Here is a 20,693-nt window from a genome sequence, read left to right as displayed (position 1 = left end):
ACAATAATAACCACCATATGAATAATGCATTTGAAGATTATTGTTCCTATTGCTGCAGTTATTGTTGTGGAATCAGCTGATACAGCTGGGGCTCATACTACTGGGGGTTTGCAGTGAAGGAGTAGGGTTGAAGCTGCAGAGTTAACGGACTTGTCACATTGCTTACTGAGTTGCACAATTATCTATTTTGGCAGCTACATTTCTGGGGACATAAATTGGCCAACTGAACTTTGGGAGTCCCAGGAGTGTTAGGGAACCAGTGAAGCATTCCAGCTCCTTAACTCCACTCACCAAAACTCAGACTGCCAGGTTGGCATAGGCTGACCACACTGATATCATTCAAACCAGTTACGTTGGTGTGTTTCTGTGTGCCCAGACTGGTTTCTGGTGAGTTAACAGGGGACTGAACAGCTGGAGGGAGGGTACCATCCCTATGACTACCCACAAAGGCCTATTGAGTAAGGCTGGGTGTCTTAAGAGTACGACGATCCTATAGCTGCTGGCCTGGGATGACTGATAGCTGAGGACACTTTTCCTGAACTGGAAGAAACTGTGACTACTGGAGGGAACACTGGTTTGATTGTGAGCTGCTTCCATCGGGATTTGGACCTGTGGTGCATTTTGCCTGAACACACACAGCCTTGCCCTCCACAGACCCGTGGAACTCATTGATTATGCTGTCAGACTCATTCTTTACTTAACTGTCTGACAGGTCAGTCATATAAGTAGTTGTGAAAGAGATACATCTGGTTCTCATATCTGTCTTCTTTACATGATGCTATTTGGGCAGAGAAAAGTAGATCATTAAGCAATTTTATGACACTCTGCTCCAGTTCTGATGGCTGATTGTCAGCTTCACAGTAAAATACACAATCATATTTTACCTCACAAGCTGCCCACATTGTTACTTCTGCTTCACCAGGTCAAATAGTCACTTCCCCCTTAGCATACCTCTACATATTCACTTCCGAAGATCTGACGAAGGCCCAAGTCTCTGTTCATACACACCTACAAAATTGCAAGCTTCAGAAATTTTCAAGTCACAATGCTGATCACCTGTCTTTAGTACATTTTGTAACCCTACAACAAAATTATCAGGAAAAAAATCTTCTCCTACAGTTCAATATATTGGAGGTCAAAAATTAATATCAGCATCTGGTGTAGTCCCTGTTGTTTCTTCTCCACCTGACATTAGGCAGGAGAGGGAGTCTTGCAAATTATTTTCTCTACCTGGGTCAGTCTGACATCCACCAGATGGTATCTTCATGATTTAAGTACCTCTCATTGGGTACTACTTCCTAGCAGTGTTGAGTTGGTAATTACATTTCCAACACATCAGTTTGGATGGAGGATGTGTTTTAAGCATAGCATTTGATTTTCTTCCTATAAGAACTCAATCCTATGAACTCAAGAGAAGAAGGCAATAAGATAACATGGGCATAGGCTACCTCTTGCAGCACGACTTTGTTGATCCAGTACTGATTTTTTGTAGTATGTTTACTAGTTATTGGAGAAATTCTGATTATTGCATCCTCCTCAATGTAGTCCTCACACAACTTTGCCTTTCCTGATTTCAAACTGCTCCCATTACTTATCTTTCTGTAGGCTGTCCTTTTCTACTTGGAATTTTCTAAATGTATATTTTATACTGCTTTTTTAATTCTACAGTTGCTTGTTCACATATGAAATTCTTTTCACTGCCTAGTTGCCAGTTTTCATCCAGTTTGTGTATGTGGATTTGAATGGGGTAGGCATAGTTTCAGTTGCTGAACAGATACTCAGCTTTGATCTTTTTATTTTCCTACAGCAGCAATAGAAGAAGTTCCTTCAAAGTAGTAAGGAAGGGAATGGCATGGCTTACTTGATTTTATAGACGGAAACTAATTACTTGTGATGCTATAACTGAGAAAAAAGGTGTTTTAGTTGTTTCCCATTGTTGATCATGTGATGATACTTAAAATAAAAGATAGGTTTGATATTTCTCAAGTTTCGTCTGCTCCCGATTCCTGAACATTGATTTAGTTATTCAAAGTCCTTTAATTTTAGTTATTTTTTTCTCTAGAGATTTAATTTTAACAAACACATTTATTTTACCATAAAATGCCTCCACGAATTTTGTTTTTTGTTTCCCTTTGGTTGATTAATTGGTTACTTGACAAAGGTTTTTTTTTTTTTTATTGTCTTTCTGAGACAAGGTCTCAGTTTGTAGTACAAGTTAATATCTTGAGTTCAGGTTGCTCCTCCCAAAACCTCTTAACTTCTGGAACTTTTGTTGTTCATAAAAGGAGACATTTACCTCTGGTGTGTGCTCTTCGGTGTTCCATTCTTTTGCGTCTCCATTAACCTGTAATCTAATACACCAGGTTTCAAATCGATGTTCAATTATTTCCAACTAAACCATGAACCTCAGACACCCCATAAAAATTAATGGAAATAGGAAAAAACTTAAAATACTGTATTGACATAAATATTAACACAGGAGATCAGAAATTATTGTAGTATTTGAGAATATATTAAACCTCTAGAATAAGAGGATGTCAAGTAAAAGCTCAATGAACAATCCCTATAGCTAATGGTGTTAGCTAATAATGTGGGGAAATATATAATTCTTGTGTCTAACAAAAGATTTGTTAATAGGTTGCCATCAGATTTTACTTCGAACGGCTGTGCTATGTGGATGGGAATTATCCACATTCATATATACAAATATTAAATATTTCCTTTGTTTTTAAGTTTTGAGAAAGCAAAACAAATATTTATCCTGCTGCTTTGTGTGCTGGTAGCATGCAAACGATACTCATCATGAGTTCAGTAATATTTTATTTACTTGTTATCATTTACTAACATAAAATATTAAAGATAGATAAGAAAAACTTGTGAGAACTTTTACCACTTAATAGAAGGAAAATAATGGTTAGAAACATGAAATGAAAACCAGGAAAAGACCTTCTAATGAATTCTTAAGCAGATAAGGTAACAAATACTATTAATGTTCCAGGTTATTTAAGCCAGATAATTATTGTAAGCTGAAAGAATACTGAAACCTTAGTTATAATATTGCCTTCCATGGCAACAATCTGAAATCATAGGAAAGAAAAAGCCAGCTTTATCTTGAGAAAGTGAGGAGAATAGCTCTTGACAGTTGGTTACAATGGAAGATATACAAAAGCAAAGTTTAGACAGTAATATAGAACAGAGTCATTCACATAAGTAAATAATAATCCTTGTGAAATTTATCAATAATACAATTATGGATCAGGTAAATGTAGCATACATAATCATATTATTAATGATATAACTTTCAACATTTATGAAAGGGCATAAGCTGTCAGGTAGCCTTTTATTTGATAAATTCAAAATAGCATACCCAAAGTTGCCTTCAAATTAATAACTTGATCATGTTATGTGCTTTATATGTTATACAAATAATAACTGGAAAATAATGACATCAGTAACTACAGAGTCATATAGTACAGAACTACTTAGTATAATTTGGGCTCCAAATAAGCCCACATTAGCAAAAGAAAGCCAGAATCCAGCAGTAATTTAATAGCTCTTGCAAATTAGCCACCAAGGTAGTCAATTATAATTGTATATAATAGACTAGTGAACATAAGGTGTGTGTAAGTAGGAGTGATAACCTTGCTGTTGCACAAACTGGGGTCTTAGGGAAAAAGGATTTTAAATAATCATGACAATGTTCTTTATGTATGTATGAAAGCCAATTGGAGAAATGCAGCATTTCTGTGAGTCAATATAATTGGGCTAAACTTCCATATTGCATAAAATGACTTTCTCTACTCTTTTCTTACTATAATTATAGACTTTTGAAAATGAGTCAGGTAGTGTAAGTGCAAATCACAGAAACAAGAAATGTATTTTCAATTCTTTGTAGAAATGGTTTTATATGAGAAAAATATGAGAAATAATAATCTTATAACACTAACAGGAAAATCATTTTGACAGCTGAATGCTGTAAAGTCTCCTGTGTTATTATTCGACTTTCAGCCACTAGAGAAGTTTTTTCAAATGACCCATAGTTTTCAAAATACAGAATTTCAAAATGTCTGTTTATTTACACAGTTGTTGACATTTACAGATATTTAAATATTGAGTTCTAGAATCCCCTTGTTGATTCAACAGCCTAAAACTAAGGAAAGAGAGCAGAGATAATAACATATAAGCTCTACTTCTTAGTGTTTTATTTATTTATATTTTTGTCTAACTACTGCATCTAGGGATGCTTCCTACTTTATATGCTTCTGTGTCAACTGCGGCTCTTTTTGGCAACAACATGAGACAAGATTAACTCAATTTCAAATGTATGGGACTTTGCTCCCAGGAAGGGAATTCTATTCATATTGAACATTTCTATAAAAATTAAAAGTTGAATCTAGAGTGCAGAAATGGAAGAAGACTGTACTCTCAGTAGAATAAGGAGATTGAATACGAAGAAACTTGTGAATTATTTCATTTATTAGATGGCTCTGAAAAGGAAATTAAGGCTCTAAAAACGAGTGACCTTGATATAAATTCTATAGTTAGCTACCAATAAAATATGAATATTAAAGTGTATGAGAAACAACATTATATATATAAATGATAAGATGAAATAGATGTAGTATATTTATTATAATTCTAATGATTTAATTCATTTCTACTGAAAGCAGTAACATATATTACATAACTAACTCATTTTAAAGGATGTCTTACTTCTTACCACAGGATGTTATTTTTTTCTTAACATAAGTCTATGAGGAAAAATGTCCTTGAAATTTTTTGATAAGGTGTCTGAATTTCAGGAAAGATAAATTAGTTTTACATGATTAAGTAGATTATCAATAAATTCCTCTGTCCATGCAAATATACTTTTCTGACTGTAGGATTTATGATGTTTAGATAAAGGTCAGACAGCCTACATTTTAGTACTAAGACTTCTAATCATATTGTAATTTAACTATGATATTATAATCTGACAACCCAAAGTGTATGACTTGTGACATCGCAATTATTGAAATAAATTACTTTTTGAAATTTTTATATTTCTGTATTTATGGATCTTTTGCCTGAATTTGCATTTATGCAACATGTGCATGTATGTTGCCCACAGAGGCCAAATGAGGGCATTGGATGTCCCTGGACTGGATTTACAGATGATTGTGAGCAACATGTGGGTGCTAGGAATTTAACTTAGACCCTTTCCAAGAACAGACAGTGCTCTTTTTTAAAAATTGAAAATAGATTTTTTATAATATGTGAAATAAAATTTGATTACTGTTTCCCCTTTCCAAGCTCCTCCAAGATTTTCCCCACTTCCATACACAGCCAAATCCACAACCTTTCTTTCTCGGTTTCATTAAAATACAAACAAATACAAATAATAATAAATAATAAATTTTACAAAACACAATGCAAGATGCAAACAAATAGAAACAGATGTCATAAAAGCATAAGAAACACATGCAAAACTGACACACACACACATACACATCTGTACACACAGAAAACTCAAAGACTTAAAATCAAAAGCTATAATATGTAATCAAATTAACTTGTAAGATTAAAAATAATAGACAAAACACTATAAGACAAAATCCTCCCCAAAATATCACTGTTTTGTATTGACCATCTATTGCTGGGCATAGGCCTGTCCTTAAATGTGGTTTGTGTACATTTCATCATCCATTGATGAAAATTAATTTTGCCTTTGCAAGTGGTTATTACTTGGAAGCAGCTTCTAAACTAGGGATGGTGGCTTGTGTATCCTTCTCTCAGCACTGCAATCCCATGTGATTTAGATCTGTGCAGGCCCTGTACAAGTTACCACAGCTTCTATAAGTACATATTTGAGTCCGTCCTCTTCTGTCTAGAAGGCCTTATTTCCTTGGTGTCTTCCTTTTCCACTGGCTCTTTTACAATCTTTCTGTCTCTCCTTCTACAGAATTCCCTGAAACCTGAGGTCTCCCATTCTCTGCATACTGTCTAGTTGTGCATCTCCATATTTATTTCCATCTACTGCAGAAGCAAACCTCTCCAATATGGATGAGGAAGACCCTGATCTATAGGTATAACAGAATGTAGTTATGAACTGTTTTATTGATACATTCCTTTAGCACAACAGTTGTGTTTGTTTTGTTTTCCCTTACATCCATTGCCTATCTAGTCTCAAATTTTTGGTTATCTGTAGGGTGCTGGAAATAAGTTCTGTCTCATGGAGAGGGCCTTAATTTAAATCAGGCAGTGGTTGTTTACTTCCACAACTTCTGTGCCACTATTCCTCTGGTGTATCTTGCAGGCAGATCACCATTGTATATTTCAAGGTTGGTATGTGGGCTTGTGTTTACCTTTCTTTTCAATAGCATGCAGAATAACTTTTACTGTCATGAACATGAGTCAGTAGGGATGAAGGCTCCTTGTCAGCATCAGCTAGCCTTCTCTTTATTTAATGAGTGATGTAGGTGTTGTCTTCAGCCATAGGGCTTTACCATCAGTTTGTACAGATAATTACTCTTTCATTTGCACTGGCACTTTAATCACAATACTTGTAACTTGAAAACAACCTTAATGTTCATCAACTGATTAATGGCTAAAGATAATGTACATACCATGGAATATTATTGTGTTAGAAAGAAAAATTAGCTTTTGAAATTACCAAATAAACAGAGGGAGCAGGTAATGATCATTCTGAATGAAGTGTCCCAGACACAGAAAAACAAATTTTCTTTCTCATAAGCAAATGACAGTTTTGAATCTTTAGTTATGTGTGTGAAATTACATTACCTATTAAAGTCAGAAAACTTATATGAGACCATGGTAGGTAGATTTCAACGAAATATAAATATATATGGAAAATATAATACACATAATATTTTCCATTGGGATATATATGTTTTCCGTTGAAGAGAACAAGGGAGAGAGTGAGAGCATGTGAGACATATCAATGTTAAGATGTATCCACAAAGGTACAATTTATATATTGTTTTCCAAATGATATACTGTGGTTATATTTTGTTTGCACTTTAACAAATAGAGCTTGCCTGAAGATCAATGGAAGATCATGGAACTCAATTCATCATTTAAGTGAAAAAGTCAAATTCCAAATGAGAATGTAGTAAGCCAGGAGTTTTAGATCTTAGCTGCTAGATGCTTTTGTTCTAATCTTTTTAGTAAGAACTGATTTCAACCAGCTAAATCAATGGGTCCTTCAGAGTTCTCTGAAATGAAAAACTAATCCAAACAAACCTCACATTTAGTGTCAGTAAGTTTAAGAAAAATAAGATGCAAGAAAAGGGCCAAATACTAACTTCACTAGCCACCATAAAGATGCATGGAACAATACAAAAGAAAAATAAACAAATAGAAGGCTTTCAAATCAGAAATAAATCACAAGCGTACATTTAAGGATTAATAAACTTTGGGACACACAATCCAACTTTTAATTGTGCGTGTGTGTGTGTGTGTGTGTGTGTGTTACTTCATTCTCACAGCTAATAATCAGACCTGAGGGTCAAATTTAGGGTTTAACTGCCTTCCTGACTGTTGAGTTCTGTCATGATTGGTAGTAACTGTTTAAATTGCCACATATTTCTGACAGTTCAAAAATATTAAGTGTCTTGTCCTAAAATATGGCTTCAGTATATAAAGGCATTTGTTGTACATGCCTGATAACATCACTTTGATTTCTGAGACCTATGCTGACAATATGACTTTGATTTCTGGGACCTATGCTGATAACATGACTTTGATTTCTGGGACCTATATAAAACTTAAAAGAGAAATAACTTCACAAAATTGTCTTCTAACTGCTACACACATACCATGGCTAATATGTATGTACATGAATCAGGTACAAACACACACAAAATGAAATAAATGAAAATATAAAAATACTGTGTGTCTTTAAATTTATACAAAAATTACAGACTGTTTCTTGTACACTATCAATGAATATTAGGGAGTTGACCATGTAAAATGAAGATGAATACATCTATATTCTTTAACAATACTGATCAAATCTCTGATTTTCTTGTACAGAATTTTATAAGTGATTTTATATAATTTTATAAAAGATTACAAAGCATTTTGGAAATTGTATTAAATCCCCAGAGAACCAGGGAATTAATACAATATACAAGATAAATGTTTAGGGCTGCTGTTAGAGGATATATTTAACAATCAAGTTACTTGTAGTTTTGTTAATTGAAGAGATATACCATATCACACATTATCATGCCGAGAGGGAGTGATTACAAATAATTGTAGTTGTTCTGTGTTAAGATATTTCATAAAGTGGTTTTTTATATACTTCTTCAGTTATCTAGAGATATACAAAAATTTGCCTCCAGATTATACCTTTTGCTCCGACCTCTTTCTAGTTTAACCTTTATTTATATCCCTAAATCTGTACTTCTGAAATGTATACATCCTTTTAGAAATAATACTTTAAAAATCCTGATATTACCCAATTCGAAGTAGCATACTGGTGAGAAATGTTGGTAGCATATCAGTGTATTCTAAAGATTTACAGAGCCCATATATAAAGAAATTACTTTCAATTTTATCATTTTGTTTCATATAGATTTCTTAATTAGTTCCAAAAGAGTTATTATTTCCCAATGTTTATACAGGATTCTAGTGTGGAACCGTTTCCTTCATAAGACAAATCTCAAAAGCCAATGCTTTCAAAAGTCAGTCATTTTATAAATATGTAAGAATATATACTAGTAAAAAGATATTATGAGTCTTAATTTATTAAGAACTGACACTTGCTCCCTTTCAATTTTATTAGATTTCAGAGAATTTAAGAACTTAAATTTTCAGAAAACAATCCAAGTTATGCCATCTTTCATCATTTTCCATTTTACAGTACAAAACAAATATAAATTCATGTATTAAGGGTGGGGTACTTTTATTATTTTATACAAAGAACAATTAAATATACAGTTATTGCAAAATACATGCAATATATTTGTTATTTAAATTTATTGTGTATGGAATCATTTATGCGTGCTGTCCTAGTACTAATTATTTTCAAGGGAGCAATGAATAAAAAAGACATAAGCTTTACTCCCATTTAGGTCTTTAGTTGTTTAACAGAAGAGTCAATTCATTGACCTTTTCAGGTGTTAGGTACCTCTGCTATGAGGCCATGACACTGAAAAAAAAGCCATAGTTTTGTACCTGATATATACTATTAGGGTCATTTATACTAGAAAACTAGATTGTTTTCTACTTTGTTCAGTAGCAAAGATAGTGGGTGTTTACATTCAGATTTAAACAACTTTGTTTTCTTTGAATACATATAAATTCTGTATCAACATTGTATGAATAGGAACATCATTTATAGTGATAATTTATTTATATTTTAATAAGTAAAGCTTGCCTAAATCAGAAAGGCAAAGATAAGGAACTAGATGTCAGGCAATGGTGGCACACATCTTTAATCCCAAGGTTTGGGAGACAGAGGCAGATGGATCTCTATGAGTTCAAGGACAATCTGGGCTACAAAATATAACTCTAGAAAAAATCCAGGTGGTGGTGGCCTACATTTTTAATCCCAGAACTAGGGAGTCATATACCTTTAATATGAGCATTAGAGGGGATAGAAAATTAGAGGAGACTGAGACCTAGTCTACTTAGTCTGTTTAGTATGCCATCACCCAGCCTTGGTAGAGGTAATACTTCTCTAGTGGCTTGACTGATTTGCTTTTCTGGTTTTCAGGTCGTACCTCAATATCTGACTCTGTTTTTTTTTTTATTATCTCTGTTACAATCAGTAACGTTTCAAGTTTTAGCTTATACTGCAGCCCTTCTCTTATAAAAAGGTAGAGCCAAGTAAATACAAGATAATGAATTTTCCCATATGTTCTATAAGTGTATTTCTCTTACCCCATTTATCCCACTCTACCAAATATCTGAGAGCCATAATGTTCAGTTGTAAATTCCCCTCAAAAATCTAAATGTTTATGAATGTGTCATATGTTGCTTTCTACTTATTGACTCTTCTCAGCAAATAGAGAAACAGTAATAATCAGATCTAATAATTTGTTAGGATTTTTAAGTCACTTCCTGAAGAACAGAAACAAGGAAAGAAGTAAAAGAATTGAAAGTAATTTTAAAATACTGCTCCCTGGGAAGCATTAAATTCAGAAATTGTAAATCCACAGTCACTGCACAGACAGGGTTTGAAAGTCAGGGAAATGAGAACTGAGGACAGTCATCTGAAGTCACTTTTAGATTAGGAGTCAGTTGAGTTTATGAAAGAGAATGAGTTAACAAATCAGACAGAGAGCCCATGTTCTCTTTAAACTTCAGCCATTCTTTTCTATCCCATTCAGTTATTCCCAAATGAGAGCAAAACAAAACAAAGTATATGAACATAACTATTTCATTATGTTTTGCAGTAATTACACATTGAAAAATTAAAGGCATTACATTTTCTCATCTACTCAATGAACAAATCTATTGGGCTGCATGGCAGAGTAGAAATATAAAGGAAACAAGAATTAAGGGCACAATTATAAGATCAATCACTGATCAAAGACTCACTGTATGACAGGCACTATTCTAATCTCTATTAATGTTTTAGCATTTTGTAATTTCACAAGAGTAGTTTTTCCTTATGCAAATATGAAATAGAAAGATGAAGAACTCAAGTGATAGTAGGAGTCCTGAGTTTTCAAACATTGAATTGGAATCTGTGTCCCTACTATTTTGCTATGGAGTTCTTATTCTTTTTACCTAACTGCATAAAATTTATATGTGGGATACAAAACAATAGAAGTAAACAGAAATTTGAAACAGAAGAAGTCTAAGATTCCCATATCTAAAAGGTTATATGCAAGATACAAATTTAGAATAAACTGATTCACTGCTTAGAAAGGTCTATGTTCTTTTTCTTACAGAAGAAAAATGAGTTTATTTAAAACCTATTCCATATTCATTAGCAGAATGAAAGGCTGCCTACATTGAACTTCAAAAGTACTTCATGGATAAACAATGTAACTAGTTCTTTGTTTTTAATTTACTCTAAAAGAATCAGTGTTTTAAAAAGTTATTAAAACATACTTAATAGCTACTTATTTAGAACAAAATTAACAATTGAAATTGTTATTTTTATATATGTAGTCTGTAATATAGACTGGAATTTTTGAATTGCCTATTATTATTTATATAATCACTTTATTATAAGAAATTTATAAACAAAATAGACTATGCAGATAGACCAATACAGTCACTCAAATAAACACTTTCCTGTACTCAAAGTCTATACAACTCATCAAAGTGTCTATGTAATCAAAACTGCCATTTAGAAACTGAGAAAATTCATTTTTGGTTTTACACCTCCACTATCTGTAGATGGAATTTTCTGTCCCATTTGGTCTCACAGACATTCAGTCCCAAATAAAAACACAGAGGCTTATATTAATTATAAACTGTTTGGACTATTGCTCAGACTATTATTAACTAGATCTTACAACTTAAATTAATTCATAATTCTTATCTATATTTAACTATGGGACTTGGTACCCTTTCTTAGTAAGGCATTCTCATCTTGCTTGCTCTGCATCTGACTTGTAACTGCATCTCTGCCTTTCCCCTTCCCAGAATTCTCCTAGCCTGGTTACCCTGCCTATACTTCCTGTCTGGTTACTAGAGTTTTATTAAACCATTATAAGTGACAAATCTTTACAGTATATAAGAGTATTATCCCACAACAGCTATCAATTATAGCTGTACTTATGCCCTACACAGACACAGAGAAAAATGCATTAATAAAAATAAAAAACACATGACAATATTAAATTAGGAAAACAATTTGCTTTATATCCTTTTTCACTACTTGTGTTATTTACCTGCATTCTGTCCATCGTCATCACCTAATATTTATGTTTCCTTATTCTCCTAGAAAATCTTTACTAACCATACTTCTGACAAAGTGTTAATGCCCGGAAATCATCAAAAAAAATTAACATCATGGAGATAAAATTGCCAATAAACAAATGGACTAATGAATGGACTATTAAAAAAAATGGACAATTTTCCATAACCATTTTTAAATGTGCTCAAACTCCTTAGCCAATAGGAAAATGCAAATTAAAACTGCTTTGACAAACCTTATCACCCAAGTCAGGATAGCTATCATCAACTAATCCAACAGCAAATGATGGAGAGAATGAGGAAAAAAAGAGGAAGTTTTGTTCATTGCTGATTGAGATACAAATTAATCAAGCCATTATAGAAATCAATTTGGACATTACTCAAAAATAAAACTACCCTCTTACTAAGTTGTTTCATCATCAGACACATGCCCAGAGAATTCCATACTCCACAACCTCTTATGTTTATTGCTGCTTTATTCACCATATGAGCCAACATTGTTATCTATTAGCAGATTAATCGATAATGAAAAAGTATACATTTTTTAAAATGGAATGTTATTCAGCTCCAAAAAAAAATGATGTAACAAATCTTGCAGAAATATAGATGGACTTGGAATAATGTATTGTTTCCTATATTCCTCAAAATATCAATAGCAAATAATGTTTTATAAATATATGTTAACATGAAACATAAATATGTTAAGAGACATTGTATGCTAATATAGATAACCACTTAACTTCAATAAGTACTTTACTTTCAATGATTTGAAAAGAATACATTGAAATGACATCAAATAATATACAATCTACACTCCTAGCATGCACCACCACCACCCGGCTAGATCTTAAGCCAAATAGACATGTATGTGTAATCGCAGCTGTTCATTTCAGTACTTTAACCAAACTTGTTGTTGCCCCATACTCATCAATCATTTCTCCACCTATCTCGTTTAAAAGTGCCATAAGAACTACATGACATTATTCTATTCTATTATTTCACTTAAGAGATCAGTTGGACCCCCTACTTCTATGTTTACCTTGCCAGTTTTACCACAAACCTATGTATGACATTCTTCTGTCCTAAATTTTTCTTTATTCTTCCCACTTTTATATATATATAGTTTTAGAATTTAATCCAGATATAATTTTTATAGAAAAAAGAATATAATGTGCATGTCTGGTTTTATAAAGTCAAGTATTTCTTAGTTGGTAGACAGTAGACAATCCTTTGAAGTAAGTCAAGTTACCAAGAACAAAAGCATTAAACAATGGAGGCTTTCTTATTTATTTATTTATTCATTCATTCATTCATTCATTTATTTTCCTGAAGAAGTTGAACACTCTGCATTGGCATCGTTTACTTCCCATTCACAATAGGTCACATATAAATTCTGCTTTGTTACAGGAACTCCACATACTGTATGAAAGTATCCATCTCACTGACAGTAGGAGAAAATGACACTGGACTCTGCTACAATTCCAAGATGAAGTACTTTGAAAAAGCTGAACTTAGCAAAAGCAAGGAAATTGCATGCCGAGACATAGAGGACTTTTTATTACCAACCAGGGAACCTGAAATCCTTTGGTACAAGGTATGGACTCCGGAAGATTTTATTGCCTGCAAATAATTTAATGTATATCTTATTTTATACATATTCAGTTATACCTCATGTTGTACAGAGTACTATACCAAGTTGTGCTGCTCATTATAGGTTTTTATGAGATTATATTTATTTTTTTATGGTATGAGTGTTGCCTGAATGTATATCTGTGCACCATTAGCATACAGAATCTAGAGAGTAAATTAGAGGACATGAGATTCCCAGGACTGGAGTTACAGATGGTTGTGAGTGACCTTGTGGGTTTTAGGAATCGGACCTGGGTCATCTGAAAGAGCAACAGTGCTCTTAACTGCCTATCAATATAAATTTTAAAAGCCATATTCTTTCATAAATAAGATATTGGTTAATGTTTGTATTGTTGGTCTACCACATAAGCTGTTGTGCTTATATTTAAGTTTTGCTTATATCGACAACTGTTTCGTAAATTTTGATACTGAAATACATTGAACGATAATTTTTGGGATTAACATTCCAGCATATTCCAAGGCAAGAGAGAAATAATAGTTATTTTCTTCTATGATATAATGGCACCCTATTTATGAAGGAATATTATATTCAATGGGCATAACTTTGCTTATATTATAGTCATTTTCATATTTAAATATGCTTAATAAATAACATAGTAGAAAACATAATATTACAGCAGTAGTATTTTCTTTAAAAAGAAAATAAGCCAGTCCATCTTTGGCCATCATGTTGCTGATACTCATTGATCTTTCAAAACTGCTTATGGTTTTAAGTTTATTTTTACCACCTAAGAGTATTTTTGGTTTGGATATACACAAAAGTAAATTTAGAATCTATGAATCTTCATATGGAATAGTTTATCACAGACACAAACTCCTAACTTAACATTTTCTTTATCTGATCAGTTCAAAGTTGGACTTTAGGGAACCGGACCTCATACTCCCTAGTGTACAGATCTCAGAATCAAAATATTAACCCTTGTAATTGAATGCCCATGAATCAGAAAGAAAATTATTTAAAATAAGACAAGAAACCTGAACAAGTTCTAAAACATTTCTTCAAAATTATAAGCATTCTTCTCAGACTTAACTTTGATCCTGCATTGATAACCAATGGAATCTCAGAGCATTAAGAGAGCTGTTGAAAGATTTTTCAACTCTTTAGATTTTTGTCCTGGCCAATGGCTAACATTACTAAATTATTAGTCCCACTGGTTTTGTTCCTGTGGGAATGAGCTTTATTTTTTCAGTTTTGATAATTTTGTACATTTCATTTGTGACATTCTGTAGTTTGCCTGTCTTCCACAGTGAACCTTTAAGAATATGATGAGATTAAAGTTTTCTAAAACCACATATTCTTTTATAGTATTTGTGTGTGAACATTCTAGACTTGAAGCTTTTCTTGTTTGTCAGAAATAAGTTGTTTTGAGATATATACTATCCTTATATTTTGCAGTGAACTTCTTAAGGTTTTCTAAAATATGAGAGTAAATATACATGCATGTGTACCTTTCAATTAAAACTAATTCAATAAATTCAACTTCATTTAAAGTTTCCTTATTTCATAATATTCAGTTAGACATGTTTTCAGCATCATAATAGTCACTTAAACTATAAAAATATCACGACAGAGTGGTAGGTAAGAGGTGCAGTATATATTATATGACACTTTAAATATGTTGTAATAAATAGTTAATCTCTTCTACAAATTTTGGACATTAAGAAGCTAATTCTAAAGAATAATACTTTAATAAAAAAATATGTAATTATGACTACTTATATAACAAATATAATCAAATGATAAGTATATTTTGGTTTGAAATAACTGAAAAATACTACACATCATTATACAGAGGCACTGACTCACGTATATTATGGTCCTTAAAAATTTGACTTGTCAATAAATAGTTTTACCTGTTTATAGTTTAAAAGCATTTAAAGAATTCTGTACTCATTCTATTAGTTTAAACACTAGTCTGAGAATAGGGATTTAAGTTCTTGGAAAAACAGAAATCTCTTGACCCAATAACCTTATGACTAAAGAGATCATAATTTGGCATGTTTACTAATAATGAAAATGAATATTCATGATATTTAGCAAATAAATAGCCCTCATTCACTGATAATGGGAGTCTAATCTGGCATAGTTCTTATGAAAATCATTAGAGACACTTTTCACAGCCGGGCGGTGGTGGCGCACGCCTTTAATCCCAGCACTCGGGAGGCAGAGGCAGGCGGATCTCTGTGAGTTCGAGACCAGCCTGGTCTACAAGAGCTAGTTCCAGGACAGGCTCCAAAACCACAGAGAAACCCTGTCTCAAAAAAAAAACATAAAAAAAAGAGACACTTTTCACAATATTAAAATTAGAACTTCCATATGACAGAACCATACCATTCTTGGGATAGACTCAAATAATCTCATATCCTACCACAAGATACATGTATGCATTTTATTGCTGCATTTTCACAATAAGGAAATGAATCAAGTACAGATACCCATCAAGAAATAAATGGATAAAGAAAAAGTAGTATATATACGGATTGTAATTTTGCTTGAGCATAAAGAAAAAAATCTTCAAGAAAATAGATCTGAAAAGTAGTATATTAAATGAGGTTACCCAGTCTCAAAAAGGGGGAAAAAATCACATTTTCTCACATATGCAGATTCTGTTGTTGTTTATGTACATGTAAATAAGAGGTTGTGAGAATGAGCATAGATTATTAAACTAGATAGAATTACACAAGAGGGAAGAGGTGTTGCTAAAGCCAACTAAGGCAGTCAAGGTAAGTGAAGAGAGGTGACATGACAGTGGAAAAGAGTCTACTTAGTATGGAAGGGTACAAAGGAAGAGAGGGAGGTGGTGGAGAAGAAGAGGACACAAGAGAAACAATAGAAGCAAATTTTGTTTGAAAAATGCCATATTGAAAACTAATACTTTGTGTGTTAATAGAAATTCGAAAGGCCTTGTACACAAATGTTAATTGTTTCTTCAGTATATAGAGATTTCAGTTTTTATAACTGCAGCAATTATATTTTCATATAGGACTAGAACAGAAGCATTTACCCTGTAAATCTATTTTGCACTGCTTATTTAAATCTTATATGATGAATACTAATAGAGTCAATTTCACGGTATTCCTCTATGAATTATTTGTTTTTAAATTTTATGTTGAGTGTAATTAACATCTACCTGTTACTGTATCTAACAAATCAATATGTTTCTACTACCAAAGTAGTACCATTAACAATTTAATGTGACCCTAAACCTACTCTCCAAGGGGATGTTCATAATTTCCAGATTTGGAAAAAAAATGTAATTTCTTTGTATTAATTCCAAATCTTTAGCCCCTGTAAAATCGTAATGTATAAATTACTGTTAAGCATCAGGCATTGTACTGCATGCCTATAAACCTACCATGAGGCAGAACAATCAGGACTTTAATCAAGTTCAAGGCCAGTTTGGTCTACAGGAGACGTGTGTGAGTGTTTTTAATGAAAACAAAATTATTGCTTTAGTGATTTAAAATATCTTTTATTTGTCATATGTAGTACCTGATTTTATGGTTTTTGTATAGGAATGTAGAACAAAAGCATGGAGACCAAGTATTGTCTTCAAAAGAGATACCTTACTCATAAGAGAAGTCAAAGAAGATGACATTGGAAACTACACCTGTGAACTAAAATATGGCGGCTTTGTTGTGAGAAGAACCACTGAGTTAACTGTTACAGGTAATCTCTACTTACAAATGAAACTGCCTTGTGAGTCAGTTTCGGGGCTGCATACTGATGTTTTTCAATGTGGGTAATGAAAGAAACACTCAACCAAATACTAAGTGGATTCCTATAGGTGGAATTTATCCTTCTTGTGTTTAAATCATCTTGTGCTGAAATACATTTGAAAGGTTAAATAGAATATATTTAGGGAATTATACAAATGTTAGCTTTTGAAAGTACTTGAAATAATGAGTTTACAATTTTTGAAGATCGTGCTTGTACTTTGTAGTGGAATCATTTTTAGAAGCATTTTCTCGAGCAATGGAATAGAATACATAAACTCTACCTCTGCATTTATGTCCTGCTGAACATTAGACAAATAATTTTTCATTTTGACTTATTTGTCATTATATAGATGACACATATGATCTCTTGGGTAATAACTATTTCAGACAAAATCATTTTAAAAAATAAGATTTGTTTTTATTTTTTAAAATAATCTTTTTTATTTTACATAGCAATCCAAGTACCTTATCCCTCCCCTCTTTATTCTCCCCCCAACTTCCTCACACCCCATTTCCCCTCCACTCCTCAGACAGGGTGAGGCCACCCATCAAGAATCAAAAAGGTCTGTCATATCACCAAGGCCCTTCACCCTGTATCTAGGCTGAGCAAGGCATCCCTCCACAGAGAATGGGATCCAAAGAGCCAATTCATGCACTAGGGATAAATACTGGTTTCATGACCAGTGGCCCCAGAAACCACCCAAGCCACACAACTGTCACCCATATTCAGGGGGCCTAGTTTGGTGTTTTGAAGAATCACAGAACCATCCTGATATCATGTTGATGCAGAAAGTAACAAGAATAGTATCAGAAACAATGTACAATTCAGCAGTCTAACAAGCTTATTTAAATTATTTTAAGCTCCAGAGTGTTAGTTTACTAATGTACAAAATGATGAAGATGAAATTTGCTCCTACGGGATTTTCAAGTGTCAAATTATTTAAGATAATATGGATATGCAGTAAGAAAATCAAAATGTTCAGCAATTTAGTAATGTAAAGGATGATATTCATGATCTTTTTACATTTACAACAACAATCACTTTTGAAAAAATTCCTTATGGAACGTAGAAGAGAAACCAGAATAAAACAAAATGAGAAATTACGTATATTTACACATTCTTATTGAAAGAGGTTCTTGATAACTTTTGGGGGTCATATTTGTAAAACATTTTTAGAACACCATGTATTAATTAATTTGATACCTTCACTAATGCATGTAAAATATGTTTCTTCTATACTAAGCAAATATCTTTTTTATGTGTGCATGTATCCATGCATCATATAAGAATTCATTTCTTTCAAATCTTGAAGTATGATATAATTTGACTCAAAACTTCATTGTTTCATGTGACTCATTTGCCAAATAGCAATTATTCTGACCAGAGGAAAATTCTTTACATGCTATTCTCTTTGGTAAAACCTATGATATCACTAACAGTTTACAGCTGACACTTGCAATTAATCATAGACTTGAATAGTCAACACACATTTAGTCTCTGATGTGTATTATATACCTATCATAAGTGTATGTATGATTTGCAATCATTTGGTCTGCAGTTTAGTTTTGTGTAATAGATCAGTGTATAGAAAAATTCAGAGGAGCTCTTTATCACTTTTATTCCCATTGTTTTTGACAGTCCAGTGAAAAATATGCCAGTGTACACAGTAAATACTGAAAATTTTCTGTTGCAATTTTAGCTTACAAGGCATACTGCGATAGATTTTCCTAACATGAGGTATTTAGAAAAAATAACCTAAAATATGAATGAAAGTGATATTCTGAATAAAGATATAAAGATATTTTTCATTTCTTGCCTTAACTCTTTATAAAGGAAAATGCATCCATGGTAAGCATATCATTCTTTGTCTAGAAACACTAGTATTTATAAATACAATCCATTATGAGTCAGCTAGAAATTAAACATTGTGTCTTGGACTGATAAAAACCATACATAAGAACATTAGGTAAACCTAAGAGTAGAACTTTATGCTCTTATATTGTTTTATAATTTTCTGTACTTTCTGGATTTGTACAAAATCTTTCCATTTTATTCATTTGAAAATGAAGAATACTTAAGTCCTGATCTCCAAAAGAAAGTTGGTGATTTTGGCAGAAATCAATTATATGAATTAATAGGTCTCACCTGATAAATCTATACATTCCTGTATTATGCATTCATCATGAACGACTCCCTTCTATTCCACCCTTTGTATGGTATGCCTTGTCCAGCTGATACTCCATTGAGGCCTTCTTTTTTCTAAATGGAAAACAGAGGAAAGCAGATGTGGGGGAGGGGGAGGGGGGAGTGGGAGGCTGGGAGAAAAGGAGGGAGGGCAAACTGTAGTTGTGATGTCTTGTATGAGAGAAGAATAAAAGAAAAAAAGAAAGAAAATGTCAAATTAAACATGAATATATACAGAAATCTCTTTTATAAGATGACTTTATTTCCTTTGGTCGTATATTCAGGAGTGAGAGATCTGGATCATGTCATAATTCTACTACTGTTTAATTAATCTTTACGAGCTTTCTATTTTTGATGCTTTCCAACATTGACTAAACTTAGCTGTTCTGGAACTTGCTCTGTAGACAAGGCTTCCCTCAAACTCAAAGCCTCTACCTTTGGAGAGTTGTAAATAAAGGCACACAACACCATATTCTACTCTAAGCTTTACTTTAATTCCTTTTCACAAGTTGCACACTTAGCTCGATGGAATCTTGCTTTGAGGTTACCGCTACCTTTATTCCATTTAACACCTGACTTTTCTTAATCTTTTCATCTCCTTAAACACAGGACTTAGTTCCATTTCACTTCCTGGTGACCTTTTACTTCTCAAATTGTACATTTTATAATTCTGTTTGTCCAACTTGCTCTGTTTCATTATAAATCTTTATAAGAGTGAGCATTAATAACCACAAAAGAGTCAATACTAGGCTTTTTGAGATTTCTTCTGCCAAGGAAATTCATGCATATCTCTTCAATTTAGCCTCATTTATACTGTTTGATCAAGGCAAAAACCAGTCACATTCTCACCAAATTATCAGCAAACCATTCTCTAGATCACATACTAGATTTCTTCTCCTCTGAAACCCCTTGAACCAGACCACTCAGCCCCACTGTCTTCCATGTTCCTACTAAGATTGCTTATTTAGCCACACTTGAAGTTTTCAACATCTTTTCTAATACGTAAACCCCAAATCCATGTTTTTCCAAAGAAAAACTATGTCCAACTCATCACAGCACTACTTCACTCTTGGTACCAGCTTTTCTCTTGTTTAGGGTTTTATTGCTGTGGAGAGACACCATGACCACAGCAACTTTTGTAAAGGAAAACATTCAATTGAGGCTGTTTTATAGTTTCAAATGTTTAGTCCATTATCCATGACATGAAGCCTGGTGACAAGCAGGCAGGTATGGTGTAGGGAAGGGGCTGAGAGTTCTC

General features: G+C 32.9%; 1 protein-coding gene across 1 annotated transcript in view; it reads left to right on the top strand.

Annotated features, from left to right (window-relative positions):
- The window catches only part of Il1rapl1 (interleukin 1 receptor accessory protein like 1), a 653,936-nt gene that overhangs the window by 87,266 nt on the left and 545,977 nt on the right, over positions 1-20,693 (top strand). The window contains exons 2-3 of the mRNA XM_057760637.1: positions 13,288-13,474; positions 17,047-17,200. Of these exons, the coding sequence (XP_057616620.1) occupies positions 13,288-13,474; positions 17,047-17,200 (341 nt within the window). The remainder of the gene's footprint in view (positions 1-13,287; positions 13,475-17,046; positions 17,201-20,693) is intronic.

Source organism: Chionomys nivalis, chromosome X (assembly GCF_950005125.1).
Source record: "Chionomys nivalis chromosome X, mChiNiv1.1, whole genome shotgun sequence".
Classification (NCBI taxonomy): Eukaryota; Metazoa; Chordata; class Mammalia; order Rodentia; family Cricetidae; genus Chionomys; species Chionomys nivalis.
Note: the sequence above shows the minus strand (reverse complement) of the source record. Positions and strands in the feature narration are given on the sequence as shown.